The sequence below is a fragment of the Haemorhous mexicanus genome, chromosome 23, assembly GCF_027477595.1.
Source record: "Haemorhous mexicanus isolate bHaeMex1 chromosome 23, bHaeMex1.pri, whole genome shotgun sequence".
NCBI lineage: Eukaryota > Metazoa > Chordata > Aves > Passeriformes > Fringillidae > Haemorhous > Haemorhous mexicanus.
In genome coordinates, this window is record NC_082363.1 from 2,104,935 (window position 1) to 2,130,837 (window position 25,903).

At 58.5% G+C, this 25,903-nt stretch overlaps 1 protein-coding gene and 1 long non-coding RNA gene across 5 annotated transcripts; both read left to right on the forward strand.

The window, feature by feature from the left end:
- Positions 1-559: 559 nt before the first annotated feature.
- ATP13A2 (ATPase cation transporting 13A2) lies at positions 560-25,199 on the forward strand. 4 transcript variants are annotated; one of them, XM_059866895.1, is made up of 29 exons: positions 560-604; positions 6,660-6,733; positions 7,530-7,697; positions 9,116-9,174; positions 9,999-10,107; positions 10,195-10,274; positions 11,556-11,633; positions 12,150-12,219; positions 12,923-13,057; positions 13,220-13,286; positions 15,416-15,547; positions 16,076-16,231; positions 16,323-16,433; positions 16,549-16,595; positions 16,681-16,869; positions 16,940-17,146; positions 17,249-17,368; positions 17,449-17,605; positions 17,993-18,113; positions 18,306-18,430; positions 19,119-19,279; positions 20,432-20,542; positions 20,890-20,969; positions 21,832-21,984; positions 22,091-22,187; positions 22,708-22,931; positions 23,586-23,737; positions 23,835-24,007; positions 24,116-25,199. In XM_059866895.1, exons 1-29 carry the CDS (start codon positions 595-597, stop codon positions 24,284-24,286), a joined length of 3,537 nt encoding a protein of 1,178 aa, XP_059722878.1. In that variant the 5' UTR covers positions 560-594; the 3' UTR covers positions 24,287-25,199. The 4 variants fall into 4 exon arrangements, with proteins under 4 accessions (XP_059722878.1, XP_059722876.1, XP_059722880.1 ...); XM_059866893.1 differs by lacking the exon at positions 560-604 and adding an exon at positions 4,845-4,972; XM_059866897.1 differs by lacking the exon at positions 560-604 and adding an exon at positions 4,845-4,972 and having other exon boundaries at positions 16,958-17,146.
- LOC132337899 (uncharacterized) lies at positions 13,303-14,381 on the forward strand. The gene is made up of 2 exons (XR_009489291.1): positions 13,303-13,877; positions 13,951-14,381. It is a non-coding gene; the product is annotated as an uncharacterized LOC132337899 (long non-coding RNA).
- Positions 25,200-25,903: the final 704 nt, after the last annotated feature.

The window sequence follows — 25,903 nt, forward strand, 5'->3', positions numbered from 1 at the left end:
AAAAAATGGGATTTTTTAGGGGTGGATCTTCCTTTTTTCCCTGCTATTTTTACCTGCAGCGTTCTCCAGTTGGGGATGTTTGGAGCAGCTCCAGCTTTGCTGGTGAATTCGTGATTTTGGTCTGAATTACTCAAACCTCCCAGAAATGGGATGCTGCTCCTGCGAGGTCACAGGGACGCCACTCCTGGGGTGTCACACCTGGTTTTGGGGTGCAGACTCCATTTCCCGGCATCCCCCGGGGGTGTCACACCTGGTTTTGGGGTGTGGACTACAATTCCCAGTATCCCCCGATGTATCACACCTATTTTGAGGTGCAGACTCCATTTCCCAGCATCCCATGGGGCATCACAGCTGGTTTGGGGGTGTGAACTACAATTCCCGGCATCCCCTGGATGTCGCACCTGTTTTGGGAGTGCGGACTCCATTTCCCGGCATCCCCCGGGGTGTCACGCCTGGTTTTGGAGTGTGGACTCCAATTCCCAGCATCCCCCGGGGTGTCACACCTGGTTTTGGGGTGCGGACTCCATTTCCCGGCATTCCCCGCCGCTCTGGCCCCGCCCTTTCCGGCGGCGCGCGGGGCCGCGGGGCCGCGCCATGAGCTCAGGTCAGGAACCGGCACCGGGGCCGGGATCCGGGAATGGGGTCGGGATCGGGATCGGGATGAGGGGTCGGGGTCAGGGATCGGGACCCCCCGAGTGCCCCGAGCCCCCCGGACCCCAAAGCGCCGCCGGGGGCTCCCGGGGCCGCTCCAGCCCAGCCCGGGGGGCGGCACCGGTGCGGCTCCAGTGCCATTTATTCCCGTTTATTCCCGTTTATTTCCATTTATTCCCATGTGTTCCCATTTATTCCAGTTTATTCCTGTTTATTCCCATGTATTTTCATTTATTCCCACTGATTTCGCTTTATTATTTTGCCTTTCTTCAAAATTTTTGCTTTTTTAATTTGCCTTACTATGCTTTATTTATTTTTTTACTATTGCTTTATTCTGTTACCTTTTTTTTATTCTGCAGTTTTATTTTGCTTTAATTCTCTTCATTATTCCGCTTTATTTGACTTAATTTTATTTTGCTTTTTTGCTTCCTTGTTTTGCTTTCTTTTGTGGCTTATTTTTTTACTTTCACTTTTTAATTTTACATTTGGCATCATTATTTTGCTGTAGTTTTGTTTCCTAGCTTTGTTTTTCTGCTTTTTATTTGTGCATAATTTTGCTTTGTTTGTTTTTTCATTTCCCTTTATCATTTTCCTTTATTTTTTTTCATTTTCATTTTTTCCTTTTTTCACTCCAATTCATTTTGCTTTTTATCTTTTGCTTTATTTCACTTTTAAAATTCCATTTCTCTTTTATTTCACTTTATTTTGCTTTTTTATTTTGTTCCGTTTCTGTTTTATTTCACTTTATTGGGCTCCACTTCCCTTTTTTATTTTGCTCCACTTCCCTTTTTATTTCACTTTATTTCCGTGTTTTATTTCGCTTTATTTCCCATTTTTATCCCACTTTCTTTCCCGGCCCCTCTCCCAGCCCGGGACCTCCTGGCTCTGCATCCCTTGGGAATTCCGGCCCTGGGAGTGCAACCATGGATCCGAGGGGAAGGAATTGGGGGAAGGGCTGGGGGGTGCTCCAAACCCCCCAAATCCCAAACCCCTCAAACCCTAAAACCCCCAAACTCTCTAAACCTCAAACTCCCGAAACCCCAAAATCCTCAAGCCCTCCAAACCCTTAAAACCCCAAAACCCCCAAACTCCAAATCCCAAACCCCCCAAACTCCTGAAACCTCAAAACCCTCAAACTCTCCAAATCCCAAACCCCTCAAACCCCAAACCATCCAAATCCTTCAAACCCCAAACTCTCCAAACCCCAAACTCCTGAAACTCTCTGAACCCCAAAACCCCTAAACCCTCCAAATCCCAAACTCATCAAACCCCAAACTGTCCAAACCCCAAACCCTCCAAACCCCAAAATCCCCACCCCTCCTAACCCCTCCAAACCCCAAAACCCCCAACCCTCCTAACCCCCCAAAGCCTCCAAACCCCAAACCATTCAGATCCTCTAAATCCCAAAACCCCTCAAACCCCAAACCGTCCGAATCCTTCAAACCCCAAAACCCTCCAAACCCCAAACTGTCCAAACCCCAAAAACTCTCTAAAGCCTCCAAACCTCCCAAACCCCAAACTCTCCAAACCCCAAAACCCCCAACCCTCGTAACCCCCCAAAACCCCCAAAGCCTCCAAGCCCCAAACCATCCAGATCCTCCGAACCCCAAAACCCCTCAAACCCCCCCAAGCCCCTCAAACCCCCCAAGCCCCCCAAACCCCAATTCCCCCAGGCCCAAACCCCACCCTGGCTCCCCTCGGCCCTCCCAGAGCTGCTCCCCCGGGTGGATCCCACCCAGAATTCGGGAACGCTCCCGTCCCTCTCCCGCGGGGATCGTGGGGAACGGACTGGGGTTTGGGCTTGGGAGGACCCATCGCCCCTCAGATCCCATCCTGGAGCAATCCCAGGGTTTTTTTCATGGATGAATGATGGAATGTGGTGCACGGTGGGAAAAGGGCACCCGGGATTCCGGATCCTTCCAGGGCTCCCGGCCGGGATTCCCATTCCCGGGAATGCGGGAGCCGAGCGACCTTCGCCCCTTTCCTGCCGGGACGTTTCCTCCAGGCAGAGCGGCTGGGCAGGGAAGGGCAGAGGGGACATCCCTGGGTGCTCTGGGAGTTCCATCCCTGTGCTGATCCCGCTCAGATCCCCGGGATCCCCCTTGCCAATCCCAGTCCCAGTCCCGATCCACAGCCAAGCAGCGCTTGGGGGTCCAAGCTCCCCCTCTTTTCCCTGAGTTCCTGATTTAAGGGTTGCAGGAGTTGTTCCCCCCCAGTTCCTCACTTCCCATCAGGAATGCCGGGAGTGCAGCCCCTCTTCCTGAGGGAGGGAGGAGCCCTCATTACCTGGAGCTGGGGGAGATGTGGGGTTGGGGTGTGATCCCGCTGTTTTCCTGCTCACACCGCGCTGTTCCCCAAGCCGGGATATTCCTGGCACTTCCCTCCGGACTGGCAGCTGGGCTTGGGTGCCAGGGAGGATCCCCCTGTGCCAGAAGGGTTGGAATGCAGGGATCTCACAGGCACATGGCACAGCCCTGCTCCTCACAGAGGAGCTCTCCAAAAACCCAAACCACAACCGGTGCAGGCGGATGGGGCTGCTGGGAATTCCCAGGAATTTGTTCCTCAGCTGTCTCAGGGGTTTGTTGCCTGAGCATGGATTTCCCAGCACTGGGGAGTCCGAATCCTGGTTTTCCACGTCCCCACCTTGGATCAGACCCATCTCAGCCTTTGTTCCTCCAGCCTTGGGCAGTTTTTCTGGGAGGACCTGACCACCTGGTCAGATGGGTTTGCTCCAGCGGCACAGGATGGGTGTGTGGGATCCATGGGAAGGGCAGCACATCCCTGTCCAGCTGGGTTTGGTGTGTGGGATCCATGGGAAGGGCAGCGTGTCCCTGACTGGCTGGGAGGGGTTCCTGTGGGATCCATGGGAAGGGCAGGATCACCAGGATCTCAGCCCGACCCTGCCCTCAGCCGTGGGATCTCCCATCCCGGAGCTGAAGGCTCTGGAAGATCCTCCTGGGTGTCTCACCCTCCATGACCCAAACACTTCCTCACATTGTCTCTCTTTCCCAGATTTTGCCTTATCCTGTTTTTCCATGTCCCCATCTCCCCAGGTTGGCCTTGCCATCCCCATCCCACCAACCTCAGTGGTTGGAACGAAACTTCCTTGGATGGAGCATCCTGATCTTGTGTGCAGCTTCCAGTCCATATGGAGGCATGGATGGATGGGTGGAGGCATGGATGAATGGATGGAGGGATGGATGGATGGAGGGATGGATGGAGGGATGGATGGATGGATGGATGGATGGATGGAGGCATGGATCCATGGATGGATGGACAGATGGATGGTCCTGCCTGGGACCATCCAGCAGGAGCCATGGGAGCAGCAGGAGGTCTCCAGGCCCCCTTGGGGTTCGTTTGCTTCCTGGAAGGGGCTTGGGAAGGGCCAGGGCTGCCCAGGGAAGCTGATGGAGAAGTCTCCAGGAGCAGCATCCGTCTGTTTTCCATGTGCACCTCCTCTGGGGAGGGGGCTGTGACTTGGATCCAAATCCTGGGACAAGGACCTGGCATTCCCAGCTGATCCCCAGCCAGGTCTTGGATCCCGATCCCATCCTGGCTTCCGTCCCTGCGCTCCAGAGTCCAGGGTTCACCCCCCCCCCCACCAGGATGTGCAGTGGCTGTGGGAGCATCCCGAGCAGCCTCTTCCCAAATTTCCACCCGAGAGGACAGGGCAGGGCCTGGACTCGGAGCCAGGCAGCTGCAGGGAACTCCAGGTGGGGTTTTGGCCGTGCACATCCATCTTCAGTGCAGGATCTTCGCTCCCCTCTTCCCCGGAGCAGCCAGGCCGGTGCATCCTGACCCCTCCGGGATTCCAGCCTCTCCTGGCCCTTATCCTCCTCCTCATCCCTGTTTTAGCGGCGGAGCGGGAAGCAGAGAGCAGAGCGCTGTGCAGGGCTCCGGGGAAATTCCCGGGATCCGGAGGCGGAGGAGGGACATCCAGGAGCCCTCGCGCCGTGTTTGCCGACAAGGAGTGGCCTCGGTGCCGGGATTGCGGCGGCAGCGCGGCCGCTCCGCTCGGCATCTGCCCGGCCACGGCCGCGGGGGCACCGGGGGTGGCGGCGCCGCCGGTCCCAGCCCGGCCGATCCCATCCTGACCGATCCCATCCTTACCGATCCGATCCTGACCCATCCCATCCCGGCCGATCCCACCCTTCCCGATCCCATTCCGACCGATCCTGACCCATCCCATCCCGGCCGGCCCCACCCTTCCCGATCCGATCCGGACCCACCCTTCCCGATCCGATCCGGACCCGTCCCAGCCCGGCCGATCCCAGCCCTACCGGGAGCGGCTCCGCGGGCGCTCCCGGCGGGATGAGGCGGGGTGGGTCTGTGCCGGGGCTTCTCCTCACCTGCCGAGCTTTGGGAACAGCCGGGATGGGAGCGGGAGGGGAGGAATTCAGCGGGGACGGGGCTGTGCGGAGCCGCTTGGTTCCTCCCAAGGATTTATTGCTTTAGGATCAAGAAGAGCCGGGATAGTTCCGTTCAGGAGAGGGGCGGGCCGGGCTTCCCATTGCCCAGGGGCTCCGGGAAGGGAACCGGGCTGATTTCAGGTTCTTTGGATGCTTTTTCCCCCTCCTGCAGATACCGGGCAAAGCCCTGGTGTATGACCCCCCGCCCTGTCCTTTGTCCTGCCCTTGGGAAGGGCAGCGCTCCCGGTGTCCCTGCAGCTGGAATTCCTGCTTTTTGCAGAATTTGAGGCTGGCACTGGGGATAGCTGACCCCTCCCTTTCTTTTCTTGGCTCCTGGGACAGCTTTTGTTTTACCGAACCATCCCTCGGGCTCATCCCCCAATTCCCCCCCTCCAAATTTATCCCATGGGGCAACACCAGCTGTGGGAGCTGGAGATGGATCTCCCCCACCGGGATCACCAAAACCAGGGAATGGTTTTAATGAATGGCTTTTATTCCCTGCAGAGGAGCTTTGGGGTGGACAGGGAGCAGCAGGAATCCAGCCGGGGCGGTTTTTCCAGTGTAAATCCCTGAGCTGGTCTCTGTGCCCTCCTGGAAACCCAACCCTGGCTCAGGCAGGAAATATCCACGTGTTCCAGGAGCAGGAACAGCTCCCAGCTCCGTGCTTGTGCCACGTGCTGCCTCCCCCCTGCTGCTCTGAGATCCCGGCCTTGGGAATACTGTGATCATAATCCATCCTGGATTTAGGGAATGAGCAGGCTCAGTGACTTGTGATCCATCCTGGATTTAGGGAATGAGCAGGCTCAGTGACTTGTGATCCATCCTGGATTTAGGGAATGAGCAGGCTCAGTGACTTGTGATCCATCCTGGATTTAGGGAATGAGCAGGCTCAGTGACTTGTGATCCATCCTGGATTTAGGGAATGAGCAGGCTCAGTGACTTGTTATCCATCCTGGATTTAGGGAATGAGCGGGCTCAGTGACTTGTGATCCATCCTGGATTTAGGGAATGAGCAGGCTCAGTGACTTGTTATCCATCCTGGATTTAGGGAATGAGCAGGCTCAGTGACTTGTGATCCATCCTGGATTTAGGGAATGAGCAGGCTCAGTGACTCATGATCCATCCTGGATTTAGGGAATGAGCAGGTTCAGCTTCAGGCACGGAGGGTGGTGGTTGAGATCCCACCTGGGTGGATCCCAGGGATGACCCCTGATCCAAGGGGATCCCCTAATTTCCAAGGCTGGGCTTTGGGGTGCAGCAGAGCCCAACAGGAATTGGCACATGGTTAAAAACTGGGAAATGCCAATTTTTGGCGGCCAGGAGCAAACCCAGGGAGCAAACAAGGAGCAAACGAGCTGGAAAAGTGTCAGGGAGAGCTGGCCTGGCTCTGGCCCAGCCCCGCTCCCTTCCCGTGCCCGCTGAGCTCCTGGGATAACGCCAGAAATCCCGGGGCTGCTCCGGCGTCGTCCCCGTGACCGTCACGTGCCCGGGAGGATGAGGGGGCAGCGATCCCGGCTGGATGGGCCACGAGCCACCACCTCCTCCGGGGCTGGCCGGCCCCTCTGCTGACCCTTCTCCGTGTTTCTGGTGGATTTGCAGACAGCAGCCGGCTGCTGGGGGCCCGGCGCCCGGGCTACGGGACGCTGCAGCCGGACACGGACCCGGCCCACATGGTAGGTCCGGCCTGGGGGGGCTCCCACACCCATCCCGGGGCTTCCCACACCCCCAGGTGCTGCTTCTCCAGCCCCTTGGTTTTCCCTGCCTGGGGTTCGGTCACGCTGGGATCTTGGGAGTTTGGGGTTTAATGGATGGTAATCGAGTTTAGCTGATTTTATGTCTGAGCAGCCAGGCACAAGTGGTTGATTCCCAGTGATTCCCAGTGATCGATCCCTGGTGATTGATTCCCAGTGATTGATTCCTGGTGATTCCCAATGATTGATTCCTAGTTATTCCCAGTGATCCCCAATGATTGATTCCCAGTCATTCTGTGATTGATTCCCATTGATTGATCCCCAGTGACTCATTCGCAGTGATTCCCATTGATTGATTCCCAGTGATCAATTCCCAGTGATTCCCAGTGATCAATTCCCAGTGAATGATCCCCAGTGATTCATTCCCAGTTATTCCCGGTGATCCCCAGTGATTGATCCGCAGTGATTCCCAGTGATCAGTTCCCAGGGATCGATCCCCATTGATCGATCCCTGGTGATTCCCAGTGATCAATCCCCAGCGATTCCCATTGATCGATCCCCGGTGATTCCCAGTGATTGATCCCCAGCGATCCCCAGTGATCGATCCCCAGTGATCCCCAGTGATCAGTTCCCAATGATCAGTCCCCAGTGATCGGTCCCCATTGATCAATCCCCAGTGATTCATTCCCATTGATCGATCCCCAGTGATCCCCAGTGATCGATCCCCAGAGGTCAGTCCCCAGGGATCCGTCCCCAGAGGTCCCCTCCCTCTCCCCAGGAGGTGACGGGCTACCAGCGCCGTTCCTGGCGGGTGCTGCTGTGCCACGCGGGCTCCGTGCTGAGCGCGGGGCTGCTCCTGCTGCTCTTCCACTGGAAGCCCAGCCTGGAGGTGCAGGCCAAGTGCCAGCCCTGCGCCCTGGGCCAGGCCGACTGGCTCATCATCAGGGTGAGTGCCCAGCCGGGAGCCCGGCAGTGGGGCTGGGCTGGGGGGCGGGATTCTGTGGGTTGGGAATTGGATTCTGTGGGTCTGGGGTTGGATTCTGTGGGTCTGGGGTTGGATTCTGTGGGTCTGGGGTTGGATTCTGTGGATCCAGGGTTGGATTCTGTGGATTGGGAATTGGATTCTGCAGATCCCGGGTTGATTCTGTGGGTCTGGGGTTGGTTTCTGTGGATCCAGGGTTGGATTCTGTGGATTGGAGTGTGATTCTGTGGGTCTGGGTTTGGATTCTGTGGACTGGGAATTAGATTCCATGGGTCTGTGGTTGGATTCTGTTGGGTGTGGGATTGGATTCTGTGGATCCAGGGTTGGGCTCTGGATACAGTGTTGGGTTTTGTGGGTCTGGGTTTGGGCTCTGTGGCTCCAGGGTTGGATTCTGTGGGTCTAGGGTTGGATTCTATGGATCCAGGCTTGGATTCTGTGGGTCTGGGGTTGGATTCTGTGGACTGGGAATTAGATTCCTTGGGTCTGTGGTTGGTTTTGGTTGGGTGTGGGGTTGAATTCTGTGGCTCCAGGGTTGGATTCTGTGGACTGGGAGTTGAATTCTGCAGATTCCGGGTTGATTCTGTGGGTCTGGGTTTGGATTCTGTGGGTCTGGGTTTGGATTCTGTGGACTGGGAATTAGATTCCATGGGTCTGGGGTTGGATTCCATTGGGTGTAAGGTTGGATTCTGTGGATCCAGGGTTGGATTCTGTGGATCCAGGGTTGGGTATTGTGGGTCTGGGTTTGGGTTCTGTGGGTCCAGGGTTGGATTCTGTGGATTGGGAGTTGGATTCTGTAGATCCAGGCTTGGATTCTGGGGTTGGGCTCTGTGGGCCTGGGGTTGGATTCTGAGGTTGGATTCTGTGGAGCAGGGGGGTGGATTCTGTGGATCCGGGGTTGGATTCTGTGGATCTGGGGTTGGATTCCGGGGTTGGATTCTGTGGATCCAGGGTTGGATTCTGTGAATCAGGGTGGATTCTGTGGATCAGGGCATGGATTCTGTGGATCAGGAGGTGGATTCTGTGGATCAGGGGGTGGATTCTGTGGATCCAGGGTTGGGCTATGCCCCAGGTTCCCAGCAGGACCCTGTGAATGTTCTCTCTCCTTGTCCTCCTGCCTGTGTCTGGCATCTCCTTTCCTCAAGCACCAGATTATCCCAGGAATTTATTATATAATTCCTAGAATTGTCCCATTCCAGGAATCATCATTATTCCTAAAATAACTCCACCTTTCTCCCTTCCATCCCAGCCTGCCCAGCTTGGAACTCCTCTCCATTGTCCCCAAACCTCATCCCCCACCCGGGATGGGTGGCCAGGGCCTTCCCGGGGTCTGGAAGGAGCTGGGAGCACTGCGGGCATTCCCAGTCCCCATCCCTGTGTTTCAGGACCGTTTTGGGCAGTGCTTCACCACCAAGGTGCTGACGGAGCCGCTGGGCGAGGCCAGGTGAGCCGGGCTGTGTCCCTGCGGTCCGGGGCCACTCCTGGCGCTGCGGAGGGTGGCTGAGCCCCAGTGTCCCCGAGGGAGGGTGGCTGAGCCTGGGTGTCCCCAGGGGAGGGTGGCTGAGCCCCACTGTCCCCAGGGGAGGGTGACTGAGCCCCACTGTCCCCGAGGGAGGGTGGCTGAGCCCCACTGTCCCCAGGGGAGGGTGGCTGAGCCCCACTGTCCCCAGGGGAGGGTGGCTGAGCCCCACTGTCCCCAGGGGAGGGTGACTGAGCCCCAGTGTCCCCGAGGGAGGGTGGCAGGCCATGTCTGAGCCCCAGTGTCCCCGAGGGAGGGTGGCAGGCCATGGCTGAGCCCCAATGTACCCAATGGAGGGTGGCAGGCCATGACTGAGCCCCAATGTCCCCAAGGGAGGGTGACTGAGCCCGTGTCCCTGATGGATGCTGGCAGGCCATGTCTGAGCCCCAGTGTCCCTGATGGAGGCTGGCAGGCCATGGCTGAGCCCGGGTGTCTCTGATGGAGGGTGACTGAGCCCCAGTGTCCCCAAGGGAGGGTGGCAGGCCATGGCTGAGCCCCGATGTCCCCAGTGGAGGGTGGCAGGCCATGGCTGAGCGCAGTGTCCCCGAGGGAGGCTGGCGGGCCATGGCTGAGCCCCATTGTCCCCGAGGGAGGCTGGCAGGCCATGGGTGAGCCCAGTGTCCCCGAGGGAGGCTGGCAGGCCATGGCTGAGCCCAGTGTCCCCGAGGGAGGCTGGCAGGCCATGGCTGAGCTCAGTGTCCCCGAGGGAGGCTGGCAGGCCATGGCTGAGCCCAGATGTCCCCCCGCAGCCTGGAGCAGCACCGCGGGGCCCAGCCGGGGCGCAGGAGCAGCGTGGCCGTGGCGGTGCCGGACGAGGAGGAGAGCCGTGACACCGTGCGGCTGCACGACAAGGACGAGGTGGCCCCGGCGCCTTCCCTGCCCCCAGGCCCTCTCCCTGTCCCTGTCCCCCCGCTCACACCTCCTTTTCCCGTCCCTTTCCGGCAGAAGAACCTCCTGAGGTATTACCTGTTCCAGGGAATGCGCTACGTGTGGCTGGAGCGGCGGCAGGCCTTCTGCAGGGTCAGGTACTGCCAGAGCCCGGCATTCCCGCTCCCCCGGCTCCCTCGGGACCCTCCCGGATCCTCCTGGATCCCAGCATTCCCAGCTCCCTCGGGACCATCCCGGATCCTCCTGGATCCTGGCATTCCCAGCTCCCTCAGGACTCTCCTAGATCCCAGCATTCCTGCTCCCTCAGCTCCCTCAGGATCCTCCTGGATCCCGGCATTCCCGCCTCCCTCAGGACCCTCCTGGATCCTATCTGGCATTCCTAGTTCCTTCAGGACCCTCCTGGATCCTCCTGGATCCCAGCAGCCCCGGCTCCCTCCACTCCATCAGGACCCTCCTGGATCCTGGCATTCCCAGCTCCCTCAGGACTCTCCTAGATCCCAGCATTCCTACTCCCTCAGGATCTTTCTGGATCCCAGCAGTCCCGGCATTCCTGAGCTCCATAAGGATCCTCCTGGATCCCAGCATTCCCAGCCTTCCCAGGTCCCTCAGGATCCTCCTGGATCCTGGCATTCCCAGCTCCCTGAGCTCCCTCAGGACCTCCTGCCCCCGGCATCCCCAGTATCTCCTGTCCCTTGGTGCCTTTTTGGGGCTCCCTAAAAGCGGAGGCCAGCCCAAATTAAGGGAATAAAGTCACTTGTGTTTCTGAAGGCTTTCACTCGAGGCTCCTTGGACAGTCAGAACCCCCCAGGGGCTGCACCCAAAAATGGACCACGGCTCACGGGTTTCACACTTTTATAACTTTGGCCCATTTGCATATTGGGGGTTAATGCTGCAATTACAGCTCCAGGTAATGAAGTCATTTACCCCAGGTTGGCTCCCCCAGCTCCCTTTTGTTCAATCTCTGGGGCCTGAGGCAGTGAGGTGTCCTTGACTGCCAGGCTGGAGAGGAATTGCTGTGTCTGCCCAGAACGGGAGAGCAGCAGCTGGCACTGCCTGTGGAGTTTGGAGTTACACACCAAAGAGCTGCAGGGTCACAAACACACGGAAAATATAAAAACTCAGACCCTGAGGCATCACCCTGAGGACTCCCAGGCCTCAGAGCCATCCCTGCTGCCCTCAGGGTGCTCCGGGCACGGGGAAGCGCCCGGGGCGGTTTGGCAGGGCCGGACACTCCCGGCTCTCTCTCGGACTGTGCCCCTTTTGTTGGCTTCCCTTGGCAGCCGTGGGCTGCAGGGAGGCCAAGGAACAGGGCACTGTCCCTTTCCAAAGGGGGGGTTTGTCCCGAGCCCTTGGCCCTGCTGTTTGTTCCGCCCTCCCCGCTGGGGCTGACGCTCTCCCTGTTCTCCTTGGCTGCCCAGCGTCCTGGACGAGGGCTGGAGCTGCGCAGAGCTGCACCTGTGCCAGGCCGGGCTGGACCTGCAGGAGCACGGCACCAGGTGGGGCTGGCAGCTTCCTGGGGCTTTTCCAGGGAGCAGGAAATCCCAGAGCCTCGGACCCCAAACTGCCGGGCCGGATGGAATTCCTGGGATTGGCTTCTCCCCATAACCCGGCTCCTTGTGGGGGTCTGGGCAGCACGAGGGGCCTTGGGCTGGAAATGCAGCTTTTCCCAAGGGTGAAACTCCTTCCCTCTTTTCCCAAGGGTGAAATTCCTTCCCTCTTCCCAAGGATCAAACTCCTTCCCTCTTTTCCCAAGGATGAAATTCCTTCCCTTTCTTTTCCCAAGGATGAAATTCCTTCCCTCTTCCCAAGGATCAAACTCCTTCCCTCTTTTCCCAAGGATGAAATTCCTTCCCTTTCTTTTCCCAAGGATGAAATTCCTTCCCACTCTTTTTCCAAGGATCAAATTCTCCTTTCCCAAGGATTAAACTCCTTTCCTCTCTTTTCCCAAGGATCAAACTCCTTCCCTCTCCTTCCCAAGGATAAAATTCCCTTGCTGTCCTTCCCCCCCTCAGGAGGAAGATCTATGGCCCCAACCTCATCGAGGTGCCCGTCAAGTCCTACGCCAGGCTCCTGGTGGAGGAGGTGGGTTCTGGGCTGGGCTTCCCAAGCGGATTTTCGCAGGACAGATCCCTCTCCTGCTCCCTGTCCCTCTCTGGAAACGCTGCCCGGCCCTTGGGAAGGGAGGAGAGGATTTGGGGAGAAGGCAGAGCTGTGGAGGGGACCCTTCCTGACCCTCTGGGCACGGACAGGAGCAGCCCCCAGGGGTTGAGGAGGTGACTGAGCATCCTTGGGAGCAGCATCCATAGGGAATTCCGGGGGGATGGAGGGTTTGGGGGCTGCCAGCCCCAGGGAAGGGCTGGGTTCTCCTCTGAATCCGGGAGCCTGGAAGGCTCACAATGGGCTGGAGGAAGCTTTTCTTCCTCCAAGGAGCCTGGAGAAATTCTTCCCACCTGGAAATCCCATACTGGGCTGGGGGAAGCTCTCCCCATCCCAAGGAGCCTGAAAATCCCATACTGGGCTGGGGGAAGTTCTCCCCACTTCCAGGAGCCTGGAAATCCCATAATGGGGTGGAGGAAGCTCTCCCCACTTCCAGGAGCCTGGAAATCCCATGATGGGCTGGGGGAGGCTCTCCCACCCCAAGGAGCCTGGAAATCCCATGATGGGCTGGAGGAAGCTCTGCCTATTTCCGCAGAACCTGGAACTCCCATGATGGGCTGGGGGAGGCTCCCCACCCCAAGGAGGTCTCCCAGTGAGCTCCCAGACCTGTTTTTTCTCCTTGTTGCAGGTGCTCAACCCCTTCTACCTGTTCCAAGTGCTCAGCATGGTGCTGTGGGTGTGTGATGCCTATTACTACTACGCCGCCTGCATCTTCCTCATCTCCACCTTCTCGCTGGGGCTGTCCCTCTACGAGACGCGCAAGGTGGGCGGGGGCAGCTCCTCTGGGGCCACAGCCCCGCTCCGGGGGGGGACAGCCCTCTCCCAGCTCTCCCTGCCCTCTGGCCCTGCTTCCGAGCCCCCCAGGCCGTTTTTAGGGATGGTTTCCCGTGTTTTGGGTGGATTCTGACCACTGCCTCCCCCCCAGCAAAGCACCACGCTGCGGAACATGGCCAGGATGTCCGTGGGGGTCCGGGTCCGGCGGCCCGGAGGAGGTGAGAGGGAGGGGATTTGGGATGGGGGTTGGGATGACATGTCCTTTGGGATCCTGGTTCTGCACCAAAGTAGTGTTGGGATAGGTGGGAATGGTGTTGGGACACACCGGAATAACATTATTGTACGTGGGAATGATGTTATGAGGCACCAGAGTAATGTTGGGATGTGTGGGAATAGTGTTGGGATACACAGGAACAGTTTTATGATACATGGGAATAATGTTGGGATACATGGGAATAATGTTGGGATACATGGGAATAATTATATGATTTATGGGAATAACGTTATTATACATGGGAACAATGTTATGAGACACCAGAGTAATGTTGGGATGTGTGGGAATAGTGTTGGGATACAGGAATAATGTTGGGATACATGGGAATAACCTTATGATATATGGGAATAATGTTATTATACATGGGAATAATGTTATGAGGCACCAGAGCAATGTTGGGTTGTGTGGGAATAATGTTGGGATACACAGGAACAGTTTTATGATACATGGGAATAATGTTGGGATACATGGGAATAATGTTGGGATACATGGGAATAATTATATGATATATGGGAATAATGTTATTATACATAATGTTATTATACATAATGTTATTATACATAAGAATAATGTTATTATACATTATGTATAATGTTATTATACATAAGAATAATGTTATGAGACACCAGAGTAAAGTTGGGATATAGGAATAATGTTGGGATACATGGGAATAATGTTGGGATACATGGGAATAATGTTATGATATATGGGAATAATGTTATTATACATGGGAACAATGTTGTGAGACACCAGAATAATGTTAGGATGTGTGGGAATAATGTTGGGATACACGGGAATACTGTTGGGGGATACATGGGAATAATGATACGATATGTGGGAATAATGTTATAAAACAGGAGCGATGTTGGGCTACATGGGAATAATGTTGGGATACATAGAAATAATGTTATTATACATGGGAATAATGTTATGAGACACCAGAGCAATGTTGGGATGTGTGGGAATAATGTTGGGATACATGGGAATAACAATCTGATATATGGGAATAACATTATTAAACGTGGGAATAATGCTGCCATACACGGAATAACCTTATGAGACACTGGAATAATTTTGGGGTCCAGTTAGTAAAAGCTGCCTCTGCCCAAATGAAGGTGCAGACAAGGCCATATTCCAAAGCCAATATGGATTTGATTTAACAGGAGATTTCAGGGAAGGAGAGAGAGAAATTGATTACAAGGATAATCCCCCATCAATCCCTGCCCTGTCCCACCAGCCCTTTTCCTCCTGCTCTTCCCAGTACTGGGAATTCCTGGGGTTCCTCTGGTGGTTCCATTGCCACACAGCCCAGACCCTGGCTGTCCACAGGTCTTTGTGCCATTCCCAGCGCTCGGGGTGGCTGGGAATTCTGGTCTGGATCAGCTTTCCCCAGGCCTGGCACCTCCCTGCTGGGAATTCTGGTCTGGATCAGCTTTCCCCAGGCCTGGCACCTCCCTGCTGGGAATTCTGGTCTGGATCAGCTATCCCCAGGCCTGGCACCTCCCTGCTGGGAATTCTGGTCTGGATCAGCTATCCCCAGGCCTGGCACCTCCCTGCTGGGAATTCTGGTCTGGATCAGCTATCCTCAGGCCTGGATCTCAATTTACCACCTCCAGGGAATTAACCCCTTCCTGTTTGCTGCCTTATCCCACAGGGATTCCTTCCCTGGTGCCTGGAGATGAGTGTCCCCATTCCCCAATCCTCAAGTGGGTTCTCCAGGTGTCAGGAGACGAGTGATCCCCATTCCCCAATCCCTGAGCGGGTTCTCCAGGTGTCAGGAGATGAGTGCCCCATTCCCCAATCCCTGAGCAGGTTCTCCACGTGCCTGGAGATGAGTGCCCCATTCCCCAATCCCTGAGCAGGTTCTCCACGTGCCTGGAGATGAGTGCCCCATTCCCCAGTCCCTGAGCAGGTTCTCCAAGTGTCAGGAGATGAGTGCCCATTCCCCAATCCCTGAGCAGGTTCTCCAGGTGCCTGGAGATGAGTGCCCCATTCCCCAATCCCTGAGCAGGTTCTCCAGGTGCCTGGAGATGAGTGCCCGTTCCCCAGGCCCTGAGCAGGGTTGTTTTCCAGAGGAGCTGGTGGTCAGCTCGGCAGAGCTGGTGCCCGGGGACTGCATCCGGCTGCCGGCGGCCGGGGCGCTGCTGCCGTGCGACGCGGCGCTGCTGACCGGGGAGTGCATGGTCAACGAGAGCCTGCTGACTGGTGAGAGCCCTCCCTGCCCCTGGAGCAGAGCAGAGGCCTGACAGGGTTTAGAGGATAAAGTGGGTATTTATTGAAGGCCTTCCAGTTCTGGGCAGTCAGAAACCTCCGAGGCTACACCCAAAATGGATGATGGGCACGAGTTTTTCAGACAATTATAAATTGTTAGCCCCATTTCCATATCAGGGGTTAATGCTCCAATTACAGCTTCAGGTGATGAAGTCATTTACCCCAGGTTTGCTGCCCCCCAACTCATTTTGTTTATCCTTTTTGGGCCCTGGGGCTGGAGGGTGTCCTTGAGTTTCATGCCCAGAGGAATTGTTGTGTGTGACCAGAGCAGGAGAGCAGCAGCTGGCCCTGTCTGGGGTTTGGAGTTGGGCACTAACGCAGCACAGGGTCTCAAAAACAGAAAAACTGAAATCCTAAGGCATCACATTCCCACGGGATTCAGTCAGAGCCACCTTCCCACTCCGTCTTGCTGGCCCCTGACCCCCCTGGGGAGACAATCCCCCCCTGGAATGTTCTGGGCAGGAGAGAGCGTGCCGGTGATGAAGACGCCGCTGCCGGCGGGCGGAGCCGCGTACTGCCCCGAGGAGCACCGGCGGCACACGCTGTTCTGCGGCACTCAGGTCATCCAGGCCAAGGCCTACGTGGGCGGGGAGGTGCTGGCCGTGGTCACCCGCACAGGTGAGGGCATGGGGGATCATCCAGGATGAATGCCAGGTTAAATCCGTGCCCTTGGGAGCGGTGCCATGGTGACCTCCTGCCTGTCCCGCAGGGTTCTGCACGGCCAAGGGGGACCTCATCAGCTCCATCCTCTACCCCAAACCCGTGAGCTTCAAGTTCTACAAGGACGCAGTGAAGTTTGTGCTGTTCCTCGCCGTCCTGGGTAGGTCTGGGTGCCGAGGTGCATCCTGGAGCAGCCAGATTCCTTGGAATGGAATTCCATTCCAGCTCCCTGCTGTGCCCTGCTTTGTAACCGAGCCACTTCTGCCCCTGCACAGCTCTCATCGGCACCTTGTACAGCGTCCTCATCCTGGTTAGGAACCAGGTAGGGCTGGTGGAGCGAGCGGGAGAGCCTGCAGGGACCCATCAGGGGAGGGATGCCCACCCTGTTCCTCCTCCTCCCCTCCCAGGTCCCAGTGGGACAAATCATCATCCGCGCCCTGGACCTGGTCACCGTCATCGTGCCGCCGGCGCTGCCGGCCGCCATGACCGTGGGCACCATCTATGCCCAGAACCGGCTGAAAAAACAGGGAATCTTCTGCATCAGCCCCCCACGGATCAACCTGTGCGGGAAGATCCGCCTGGTGTGCTTCGACAAGGTGAGGCGGGCCGGGCGGGCGGGCCGGGCGGGCGCCGGGGCTGCCCGGACCCACCGTGCTGTGCCCGCAGACCGGGACGCTGACCCAGGAGGGGCTGGACGTGTGGGGCGTGGTGCCCCTGGAGCAGCAGCACTTCCTGCCCATCGTGCACGAGCCCCGCCGCCTGCCCGCCGGCGCCCTGCTCTACGCCCTGGCCAGCTGCCACACCGTGTCACCGCTGCGGGGACAGCTCGTCGGGGACCCCGTGGACATCAAAATGCTGGAATCCACCGGCTGGGTGAGGCTGCGGGGCCGCAGAGGGAGGAGTTGGGAATCTCGGCGGTTCTGGACCCTCTGTGGGTGGACGAGCTCAGCCAATTTTTTGCCCTCTCGATTTCAGCACCTGGAGATGATGGAGGAGGAGGAGGAGGAAGGGGAACTCCCGGCATTCCAGCAGTTTGAGATGAAGGTCTTGGCTGTGGTGAAACCTCCACCAGAGGAGGAGCAACCTCTGGACAGGGTAACCCCATGAACAGCTGCCCACCCTCCTGCCTCCTGGAGGAGTTCCTGCCCGGCCCTGATCCCACCCACTCTCCACAGAGGCACCAGGCCCCCCTGGGGATCCTGCGGCGTTTCCCGTTCTCCTCCTCCCTCCAGAGGATGAGCGTCCTGGTCAAGCTGCCCGGGGAGGCCTCGGCCCACGCCTATGTCAAGGGCGCCCCGGAGATGGTGGCCAGTCTGTGCAGGAAGGAAACTGGTTGGTACTGGGAGGTGGGCTCACCCCCAGTCCTGCTGGCTGCATCCTTGAGGCTCATCCCCCAGGGAATTATCCTCAGGAAGGCTGTGGTGCAGCTCCCAAAGGCTTTGGGGTGGCTCCAGCCACAGGAGGGAAAGGAAACAGGAGCCAGAAGATGGGGAATGGGGTTGGGAGCTTCCTCCAGCCCATGCTGGGATCTCCAGGCCCCTTGGGGTGGGGAGAGCTTCCTCCAGCCCAGTATGGGATCTCCAGGCTTCTTGGAGTGGGGAGAGTTTCCCCCAGCCCATCCTGGGATCTCCAGGCTCCCCGAGGAGCAGCTGCTCATGAGCACCCAAACCCCAGAGCTCCGTGTCCCCCTCAGGAGCTGTTCTGGCCTCGCTTTTCCAGTGCCCCCGGATTTCTCCCAGATGCTCCGGCACTACACCACCGACGGGTTCCGGGTCCTGGCTCTGGCCTGCAAAGCCCTGGGCACAGTGGCCACCTTCGAGGAGGCCCTGCAGCTCCCCAGGTCAGTGCCAGCACTCCCATCTCCATCTGCTCACTCTCTCCCGGCATTTTCTGGGGTGCCCTGCAGGGAATTCATCCCTAATCCATACAGAGGGAATTCCTGGCCAGTTCCAAGATGGATTTTAGCTGCTCACACCGCTAAATCCTCTGTGCTGGTTTTGGAGGTGATTAAAGGCTCCTTGTCTCCCCCCAGGGACTCTGTGGAGAGCGGCCTGAGCTTCCTGGGGTTCCTGGTCATGAAGAACGTCCTGAAGCCGGAGTCTGCCCCGGTGATCCAGCTGCTGAGGAGCGCCAACATCCGCCCCGTCATGGTGACAGGTGACCCTGGAGGGACCAGCACCCGGGGCTCGGGGAGGGACGGCACATAGACAGTCCTGGGCAGTGTGCCAGGGAAAGGGCTTTCCCACCAGGAACCCCATCCCAGGAACCCCACCAGGATCCCTACCAGGAACCCCACCCCAGGAACCCCACCCCAGGAACCCCACCCCAGGAACCCCACCCCAGGATTCCCACTAGGGATCTCAGCAGGAACCCCACCTCTGGAATCCCACCAGGAACCCCACCAGGGACCCCACCAGGAGCCCCAGCATGACCCCTAGCAGGAATCTGTGCCTGAAGCAGTTGTGGGGCACCACGAGGACTCCTGGGTCCTGGCTCTGTGCATCCCTGCCCTCGGGATGCATGATCCACTGCGGGGCTCAGGGCGTGGACGTGTTTTGGGTGGAGGAACTCATTGTTCTGCTGTCCATCCCCTAAATATTGCTGTGTTTGAAATCCCAAATTCCATGCCTAGGGTCACCTCTGCGTGTTTTCCAGGCAGGAGAAAGGGGTTGAATCCACATTTCGTTGGGGCAGGACAGGCAGGAGGTTTTGGAGGAAAGAAGAGGGAAGCGAAGCCACCACATGGCTGCGGTGGCTGGGAGAGGGGACATGGCAGCTTGGAGCTGCTCCTCTTGGCCTGGACATCCCAAAACCTCCTTGCTGATGGCCCATGTGTCCCTGGCAGGTGACAACATGCTGACAGCCATGAACGTGGCGCGGGGGTGCCGCATGGTGGAGCCCAGGGAGGGCGTGATCTTCGTCACAGCCTCGCCACCCGGCCACGACAAACCTGCCACCCTCAAGTTCGTCCTGGCCGAGCATTCCCAGGGCGAGGAGCAGCCCGAGGTGAGAGCCCAGGACACCTTTTGGGAGCCCAAACTGCCCAGGCACCCTGCAGGGCTCGGTTTTTTGTGGAATCACAGAATTCCAGAGTGGTTGGGGTTGGAGGGATCTTAGAGCTCATCCCATCCCACGGGCAGGGACAATTTCCACCATCCCAGGCTGCTCCAGGCCCTCTCCAGCCCGGCCTTGGACACTTCCAGGGATCCAGGGGCAGCCAAAGCTGCTCTGAGCAGCCTGTGCCAGGGCCTCCCCACCCTCCCAGGGAGGAATTTCTTCCCAATATCTAAGAAATTGAGTCCCTCAAATCCGGCTTTCTCCACAGTCCTGGGAATCCCGGAATCCCAGAACGGGTTGGGTTGGAAGGGACCTCAAAGCTTGTCCCATTCCATGGGCAGGGACACCTTCCCCTATCCCAGGGTGCTCCAGCCTGGCCCTGAGCCCTCCCAAGGATGGGAAGGGGTTTTCCATCATCGTTATCCTTGGAGGCAGTTAAGGCTGTGATCCTGCTCCTGATAAACCCATCCATTGGAGAGGTTCAGCTGCTCCTGCCTCTCCCTGGAGCACATCCAGGGATCCAGGCTGGAATGGCAGCTCCAAACACCTGCCCATGGCTGCTGCTCGATCCTGCTCCCAGCTGGGCGTGGAATGCTGGGCTGCACCCCTGACAGCCTCATTGGTGTCCCTGGAATTGGGATTTCGGGGAGCCTTTCCCACTGCTCCAGGTCTGGCATGGAGACCTTGGTCAGCCCAGCCTTGTGCCCCAAACAGCACCACTGGGAATTGGGATTTTGGGGAGCCATTCCCGCTGCTCCAGACTAGGCTTGGATGACTGGGTCAGCCCAGCCTTGTGCCCCAAACAGCCCCACTGGGAATTGGGATTTTGGGAAGCCATTCCCGCTGCTCCAGACTAGGCTTGGATGGCTGGATCAGCCCAGCCTTGTGCCCCAAACAGCCCCACTGGGAATTGGGATTTTGGGAGCTATTCCTACTGCTCCAGACTAGGCTTGGATGACTGGGTCAGCCCAGCCTTGTGCCCCAAACAGCCCCACTGGGAATTGGGATTTTGGGAGCTATTCCCGCTGCTCCAGGTGGGTCCTGGCTTGGCCCGGGGGCCCTGCAGGGGTTGGGGCTGGAGCTGGAGCTGTTTCCTGGCAGGGCCTGCAGCAGCGGGACGGTTCCTCCCTCCCAGCCCGGCACTGCCACTTCGCCCTCAACGGGAAATCCTTCCAGGTGGTCTGCGAGCACTTCTCCGAGCTGCTGCCCAGGGTGAGTCGGGCAGGGAGCCCCCAGGGGCCTTGGGGAGCCTTCCAGTGGGCAGGGAACCTTCCAGTGCCACTGGGAACCCTCCAGTGGGCTGGGAACCTTCCAGTGCCGCTGGGAACCTTCCAGTGCCACTGGGAACCCTCCAGTGGGCTGGGAACCTTCCAGTGCCGCTGGGAACCCTCCAGGAGGCTGGGAACCTTGTTCCCTGCTGGACATTCCCAGTGCCCAGCTGGCCATTCCCAGTTCCCAGCTGGACATCCCCAGTTCCCTGCTGGACATTTCCAGTGCCCAGCTGGCCATTCCCAGTTCCCTGCCCCCCGGGAACGCTGACGGATCCTCCCTGTTGGCAGATCCTGCTCCGGGCCACCGTGTTCGCCCGCATGCTGCCCGAGCAGAAGACCCAGCTGGTGTGCAGCCTGCAGGAGCTCAAGTAAGGCCAGGGGCTGGATCCCAGGGGCTGGATCCCAGGGGATGGATCCCAGGGGATGGATATTGGAATTACAGGGTGGGCGGCGTTGGGAGACACCTCAAACATCACCTGGTGGCACCCATGCCGTGGGCAGGGACACTTCACCAGGTCCAGCCTGGAACGGGGCCTCCACAGCTTCTCTGGGCTGAGCCAGGGATTTTCCCCATTCCCTAAGGAATGTGGGATCCCATTCCCTGAGGAATGTGGGCTCTCTTTCCCCATTCCTGAGGAATGTGGGCTCCCTCTCCCATTCCCTGAAGAATGAGGGCTCAGTTTTCCATTCCCTGAGGAATGAGGGCTCCCTCTCCCATTCCCTGAGGAATGAGGGCTCCCTCTCCCATTCCCTGAGGAATGAGGGCTCCCTCTCCCATTCCCTGAGGAATGAGGGCTCAGTTTTCCATTCCCTGAGGAATGAGGGCTCCCTCTCCCATTCCCTGAGGAATGAGGGCTCAGTTTTCCATTCCCTGAGGAATGAGGGCTCCCTCTCCCATTCCCTGAGGAATGAGGGCTCCCTCTCCCATTCCCTGAGGAATGAGGGCTCAGTTTTCCATTCCCTGAGGAATGAGGGCTCCCTCTCCCATTCCCTGAGGAATGAGGGCTCAGTTTTCCATTCCCTGAGGAATGAGGGCTCAGTTTTCCATTCCCTGAGGAATGAGGGCTCAGTTTTCCATTCCCTGAGGAATGAGGGCTCCCTCTCCCATTCCCTGAGGAATGAGGGCTCCCTCTCCCATTCCCTGAGGAATGAGGGCTCCCTCTCCCATTCCCTGAGGAATGAGGGCTCCCTCTCCCATTCCCTGAGGAATGAGGGCTCCCTCTCCCGCAGTTACTGCGTGGGGATGTGCGGGGATGGTGCCAACGACTGCGGGGCGCTGCGGGCGGCCGACGTCGGCATCTCCCTGTCCGAGGCCGAGGCGTCGGTGGCCTCGCCCTTCACCTCCCGCGTGGCCACCATCGAGTGCGTGCCCAGGGTCATCCGGTGAGCTGGGGAATCCCGGGGATGCGGGGGATGCCGGGAATGCCGAAGTGCTCTCGGGATCCCTCCCGGGGAGGGCTGGCCGGTGGTGACGCTGTGTCCCCCTCAGGGAGGGCCGGTGCTCCTTGGTCACCTCCTTCGGGGTCTTCAAGTACATGGCCCTGTACAGCCTGGTCCAGTTCGTGTCCGTGCTCCTGCTCTACACCGTGAGTGCCACCCTGAATCCCTGCTTTTCTCAGAATTCCTGGGGCACCCATGCCTTTTGGGGCTGCCTAAAAGCAGAGCCAGACAAGGGAATAAAAAGCAGGTGTATTTATTGAAGGGCCCTCAGGTACATTTTGGACAGTCAGAAGCCCCCCAGGGGCTGCACCCAAGAAAAACAGCTCACAGGTTTTCACACTTTTGTAACTTTGCTACATTTGCATATTGGGGGTTAATGCTGCAATTACAGCTCCAGGTAATGAAGTCATTTACCCCAGGTTGGCTCCCCCAGCTCCCTTTTGTTCAATCTCTGGGGCCTGAGGCAGTGAGGTGTCCTTGACTGCCAGGCTGGAGAGGAATTGCTGTGTCTGCCCAGAACGGGAGAGCAGCAGCTGGCACTGCCTGTGGAGTTTGGAGTTACACACCAAAGAGCTGCAGGGTCACAAACACACGGGAAATATAAAAACTAAAACCCTGAGGTATCAGCCTTACTGGGTCTGAGCCTGTCCCTTCCCTCCTCCCCAGATCAACACCAACCTGAGTGATTTCCAGTTCCTGTTCTTCGACCTGGTGATCACCACCACGGTGGCCGTGCTGATGGGGCGCACGGGGCCGGCGCCGGCGCTGGGCGTGCGGCGGCCGCAGGGAGCCCTGATCAGCGGGCTGGTGCTGGGCAGCCTCCTGCTGCAGACAGCCCTGCTCATCACCGTGCAGGTCCTCAGCTACTTCATCACCGTCTCACAGAGCTGGTGAGGGCCCCAGATCTGGGAATCGTGGGGTTCAGGGTTGGAAAAGGTCATCGAGTCCAACTGCCAGCCCCTGTTTGCCACTAAGCCCCAAGTGCCAGGTCCACGGGGTTTTTGGACACTTCCAGGGGTGGTGATTCCATCCTCCCCTGGACAGGCTGTTCCAGTGCTTTGTAGCCCTTCCCACGAGGAAGTCTTTTCCAATATCCCACCTGAACCTGCCCTGGTTTCCTGAGGGTTTGATGATGGGGACAGCAGCAAGGTTGTGGCAGAGCCCAGGGTGTGTCCTGGGATTTGGGATCTGGCAGCAGACAGAGAACCATGGAATGTCCTCAGCTGGAAAGGATCATCCAGTCCAACCCCTGGCCCTGCCCAGACACCCCAGCAATTCCAGCCTGTCCTGGAGCTCTGGCAGCCCTGGGGCTGGGACCATTCTGGGGAGCCTGGGCAGTGCCCAGCACCCTCTGGGAAAGGAGAGCCTTTCCTGATCTCCAACCCAACCCCCCTGGCCCAGCTCCCGTTCCCAAGGGATCTATCCCTGGTCCCAGAGCAGAGGTTGGAGCTGCCCCTGCTCTTCCCAAAGTTGTAACTGATGGAGAACCAGGGGTGATGTTCGGCCCCTCTTGGCCTCTCTGCTGACCCTGTCCCCTGGCCCAGGTACGTCCCCCTGAACAGCACGGTGACAGCGCCCCAGAACCTGCCCAACTACGAGAACACTGTCCTGTTCTGTGTCACCGGCTTCCAGTACCTCATCCTGGCCGTGGCCATGTCCAAGGGCTACCCCTTCCGGGAGCCACTCTACACCAACGGTGAGGACACAGGGACACCCACGGGGACACCCACGGGGACACCGCGAGCCACCAGCCCTCTCTCCCCTGCCCTCACCCCGCCCCCTCTCGCCCCCAGTGCTCTTCCTGCTCGTCCTCATCCTGCTCTTCGGCCTGATGATCTGGCTGACCCTGTACCCGCTGGGCTTCCCCAAATCCCTGCTGAAGCTCCAGCCCATCGAGGATTTCAATTTCAAGCTGCTCCTCTTGGGCATCGCCGCCCTCAACTTCTTCGCTGCCTTCGTGCTGGAGGTAGGTCAGGGGGGCTTTGGGACGGGGCATCCCCCTGGAGCTTCTCCAGGTGGGCATGGGGCTCTCCTGTCCTCCCCCAACCCCGTTTCCCTCCTGTTCTGGCCCCAGACTGCCCTGGATCACGGCTTGCTCGGCTGCTTCCGACGGCTGCGCCGGAAAAAAGCCTCCAAGAAGCTTTTCAAGAGGCTGGAGAAGGAGCTGAGCCAGCAGCAGCCGGCCTGGCCACCCCTGGACCAGCCCCTGTTCGCCACGCCCAGGATGTCCCTGGCTGTGAGATAGCAGTGCCAGCTGTGCCTCTGCCCCAGCCCTCGGACACTTCCTTAATTTATTTATCCTGGAAAAAGCAAGGATGCAGCAGGTGGGATCCTTCAGCATCACAGATGGGAATCCCACAGTGATCTTGTGGACATGGTGATCCCATGGTGATCCCACTGAGCCCACAGCCACGCTGATCCCATGGCCACACTGAGCCCACAGCCACATTGATCCCATGGCCATGGTGATTCCATGGCCACACTGAGCCCACAGCCATGGTGGTCACATGGTCACACTGATCCTGTGGCCACACTGATCTCTGATCCCTCAGCCCCACTGATCCCGTGGCCACGCTGATCCCGTGGCCACGCTGATTCCATAGCCACACTGATCCCATGGCCACGCTGAGCCCACAGCCATGGTGGTCACATGGTCACACTGATCCCACGGCCACCCTGATCCCACGGCCACCCTGATCCCATGGCTGCAGCCCAGAGGAGCAGGAGGTGGAGGAGGAACGGGCGAGAAGATCCAGAGGAGGAGGAGGATCCAGCATGGCTCTTCCTGCAGGACTCCCCCCCACTCCCAGGCTGGCCACCCTCTCGTGGCCTGCCCAGGCCGTCAGGAAGGGGGTCCCTGGTGTCCCCAGCTGTGTCACTGTGAAGCCCCAGTCCCCTCTAGATGTGTAGGGAGTTTACAGTCCCCGTTCCCAGCTTGCCGAGGCTGCTGCTCCATCCCCAGCGCCTGGGCCCCTTCTCCGCTTGGAATGCTCGGGCAGAGCACCTCTGCTTGGGGATGGGACCTCTGTAGCATTGCAGACCCCACAAATTCTCTATTTTTTAACTCTTCCCCGTCGGGAAGGCGACGGTGCCGCTCGCGGGTTCTGGACGGGGCTGTTGCGGGTCTTGTCCAATAAATTAACACTTATTTTCTTGGCTGCTCGTCCCTGCTGCCCGCTGGGGGTGGGGCTGGGATGGCACGGGTGAGGATCCCTGGAGCAGGAGGAGGTGTCGGGGTCACCTTGTTCCCAGGCAGGCTGGGAAACACTCGGCTCGATGCTCGAAAGCAGGGCCTGGAGCCAGGGATGACACCGCTGGGATTCCTGCAGCCCAAACTGGGCTGAACAACCTCTCTCCAGCTGGAATTTCCTAGAAAATAACAATAATCGCTGGAAAAGCCCAGGTGTCCTGGCTGAGACTCTGAAACCTCGCTCCTTCCACCGAGGAAAAGCCGGGAGGCGGCGATGCCGCATCCCACAGGGAAGGAGCAGCTCCCCCGGGGTCTGTGCTGCCCCGGCCCCTCCCGGGGTTTTCCAGCTGCCTCCCAGGATCCCGGGCTGCTTCCTGCAGGGATTCGCTTCCATGGAAAGTCTGAAACCCCTCCGAGCGCCGGCGGCGCCTCTCTGCCCTGGGGAGCTGGGATTAGGTCAGGAAATGAGGCACAAGCAGAGGTAAGAGGTTTCCTGAAGGCCCGGCCAAGGCTGCGGTTGTTAACCCAGGCTTCCCGAGCCTGGAAAAACCCTCCCCGCTCCGAGCCCTCGGGAGTTCTGCCTGTTCCTGGCGGCATCCAAAGCAGAGGCACCCGGGAGCCGCTTCCCCTTGGAATTTCCGCGCGCTCCGCTCCGGTGTTTGGCTTGGATGG